The following is a 3,058-nucleotide window of genomic DNA, read 5'->3' on the forward strand; positions in this document are numbered from 1 at the left end:
CATTAAAAAAAAAGCACTGGGGTACATTCCTAAAGGAGCCTTCTGCTCCGTGCCTAGGAGCTCTGCACCATGGCAGAGAGCAGCTGGGACACGTTTCTCACACGCCTCGAGATTAACCCGCACGGCGACTTTGCTGTCAGTGAAGAGAGACGAGAAAGACCAAAGTGCCGTTTGCCCGTCTCAGTGTGGCCCTGAAGGACTGTGTCCAGGCTGGAGTTCTGTTCCCGCCGTACGATCCTCCCCCAGATTGTCCTTTCTGAGCTCCAGCCAGGTGATGCTGAACACTCAGGTGGTAAAGACAAAAATCTACAACAATGTGTTTAAAACAAAGCTGATTTATTTGACATCTATCTAGAATATTAAACTCCAGCCCAGTTATAGGGGTTATTAACATCAGCAGAAACAAACCCCAACTGTCAGAATGAACATGGTTCACCTGGATGTGATTAACAACAGAATCCAAACCCTGCAGTCACTTGTGAACTCGCTGGTGTTTCAGCAGGTTGGATGACTGAGTGAATCCCCTCCCACACTCAGGGCAGGTGAACGGCCTCTCCCCAGTGTGAACTCGCTGGTGTGTCAGCAGGTTGGATGAATTAGTGAATCCCTTCCCACACACGTAGCAGGTGAACGGCCTCTCCCCAGTGTGAGTGCGCTGGTGTACAGTGAGGTCAGATGACTCTCTGAACCCAGTCCCACAGTGAGAGCACCTGAACGGTCTCTCATCAGTGTGAACACGTTGATGGTACGTCAGATCCCAGGAACCTTTATAGCACTTCCCACAGTCCAGGCATTTAAAAGGTCTCTCATCAGTGTGAATTCGCTGGTGTGTCAGCAGGTGGGATGAATTAGTGAATCCCTTCCCACACTCAGAGCAGGTGAACGGCCTCTCCCCAGTGTGAGTGTGCTGGTGTGTCAGCAGGGTGGATGAACGAGTGAATCCCTTCCCACACACGGAGCAGGTGAACGGCCTCGCCCCAGTGTGAAGTCGCTGGTGTATCAGCAGGTTGGATGAATTAGTGAATCCCTTCCCACACTCAGAGCAGGTGAACGGCCTCTCCCCAGTGTGAACTCGCTGGTGTGTCTGAAGGTCAGATGACTGAGTGAATCCCTTCCCACACACAGGGCAGGTGAACGGTCTCTCCCCAGTGTGAACTCGCTGGTGTGTCAGCAGGTTGGATGACTGAGTGAATCCCTTCCCACACTCAGAGCAGGTGAACGGCCTCTCCCCGGTGTGAACACGCTGGTGTGTCTGAAGGTCAGATGACTGAGTGAATCCCTTCCCACACTCAGAGCAGGTGAATGGCCTCTCCCCAGTGTGAATGCGCTTGTGTCTCTGTAGGTTGGATGAATCAGTGAATCCCTTCCCACACTCAGAGCAGGTGAACGGTCTCTCCCCGGTGTGAATGTGCTTGTGTCTCGATAGGCCAAAGGGTTGGCTGAAGCCTCGTCCACACACAGAACACGTGTACGGTTTCTCCCCGCTGTGAACGGTGCTTTTTGCTTCCATGTTGAGAGGCCGATGATATTCACATCCGATGAGTCGAGTGACTGTCAGATCTTGACGTGATGTTTGGTTTGAGTTTCCTGTCTGTAAATCCTCCCCTTCTAATACCCTGTAAAATTAATATAAAACAGGGAGCGTGAGAGAGAACCCACAAGAAAACAAAGGCAGGTTGTGAAATTGAGCTCAATGAATCTGGTCAATTGTGGGGCCGGCACTAGAAAAAAGTGACCATGAAAGCTGCAGGATTGCCATAAAAACCCAACTGGTGCACTGATGTCCTTCAGGGAAGGGAATCCGCCACCTGGTCTGGGCCTACACAAGACGCTGGCCTCTATGGGAGGAGAGAGAGAGAGAGAGAAAAGTGGGTGTGGGAGGGGGAGGCGGCAAAGTTAAGGAACTTTATACATCTGCAACTCGACCAGAACTTTGACAGAACATCCCAAACCCGCGACCTCCACCACCTAGAAGGACAAGGGCAGCTGTTGTATGGGAGCACCATCACCTCCAAGTTCCCCTCCAAGTCACACACCATCCTGACTCAGATATATTCATCGTTGCTGGGTCATAATCCTGGAACTCCTTACCGAACAACATTGTGGGAATACCTTCACCACACGGACTGCAGTAGTTCAAGAAGGCGACTCACCACCCCCTTCTCAATGGGAAACTGGGGATTGGCAATATTTGCTGCTCTTGCGAGCTATGCCCACATCCCAAGAATGAATTAAAACAAATCTGTAGATGTAAACTGGATTAAAAGCCTGTACAGAAATACTTGTTCCTAAAACAATACTCTTTTACATTGTACGGACAGTGTCTGTGTAACAACCTAATCTCCCCTAGAATCCACCTCCCTTGACAGTCTCACATTGGAAATTGTTGGGTCCTCCTGGGCTCAGAAGTTCTGGGGGTTAAACCCAGCAGCTTCTCCTCCATCTCCACTCCAGCTCAAACTGAAACAAAGAAACATAGAAGATAGGAGCAGGAGTAGGCTATTCGGCCCCTCAAGCCTGCTCCGCCATTCAATGCGATCATGGCTGATTATCCAAATTCATTACCCGGTCCCTGCTTTCTCCCCATACCCCTAGATCCCTTTAGCTTTAAGAAATATATCCAACTCCTTCTTGAATATATTTAATGTATTGGCCTCTACTGCCTTCTGTGGTAGAGAATTTCACAGGTTCACCACTCTCTGGGTGAAGAAATTCCTCATTTCTGTCCTGAATGGCTTACCCCGTATCCTTAGACTGTGACCCCTGGTTCTGGATTCCCCGACCTTCGGGAACATCCTTCTTGCATCTAGTCTGTCTAGTCCTGTCAGAATTTTATAAGTTTCAATGAGATCCCCTCTCATTCTTCTAAACTCCAGCGAGTACAAGCCCAATTGTCCCAATCTCTCCTCATACGTCATTCCTGCCATCCCAGGTATCAGCCTGGTGAATCTTCGTTGAACTCCTTCCACGGCAAGAAAATCCTTCCTCAGATAAGGAGACCAAAACTGCACACAATACTCAAGATGCGGTCTCACGAAGGCCCTGTACAACTGCAGCA

General features: G+C 49.7%; 1 protein-coding gene across 1 annotated transcript; it reads right to left on the minus strand.

Annotated features, from left to right (window-relative positions):
• Positions 1-326: 326 nt before the first annotated feature.
• Positions 327-1,661, minus strand: LOC147093385 (uncharacterized). Its single transcript, XM_085973894.1, has one exon. The coding sequence runs from the start codon at positions 1,508-1,510 to the stop codon at positions 473-475; it is 1,038 nt and encodes a 345-aa protein (XP_085830020.1). The 5' UTR covers positions 1,511-1,661; the 3' UTR covers positions 327-472.
• Between the last annotated feature and the right edge of the window lie 1,397 nt (positions 1,662-3,058).

This window comes from Somniosus microcephalus, unplaced genomic scaffold, assembly GCF_052327205.1.
Source record: "Somniosus microcephalus isolate GS21.2 unplaced genomic scaffold, FLI_Smic_1.0 unresolved_chr1, whole genome shotgun sequence".
Lineage (NCBI taxonomy): Eukaryota > Metazoa > Chordata > Chondrichthyes > Squaliformes > Somniosidae > Somniosus > Somniosus microcephalus.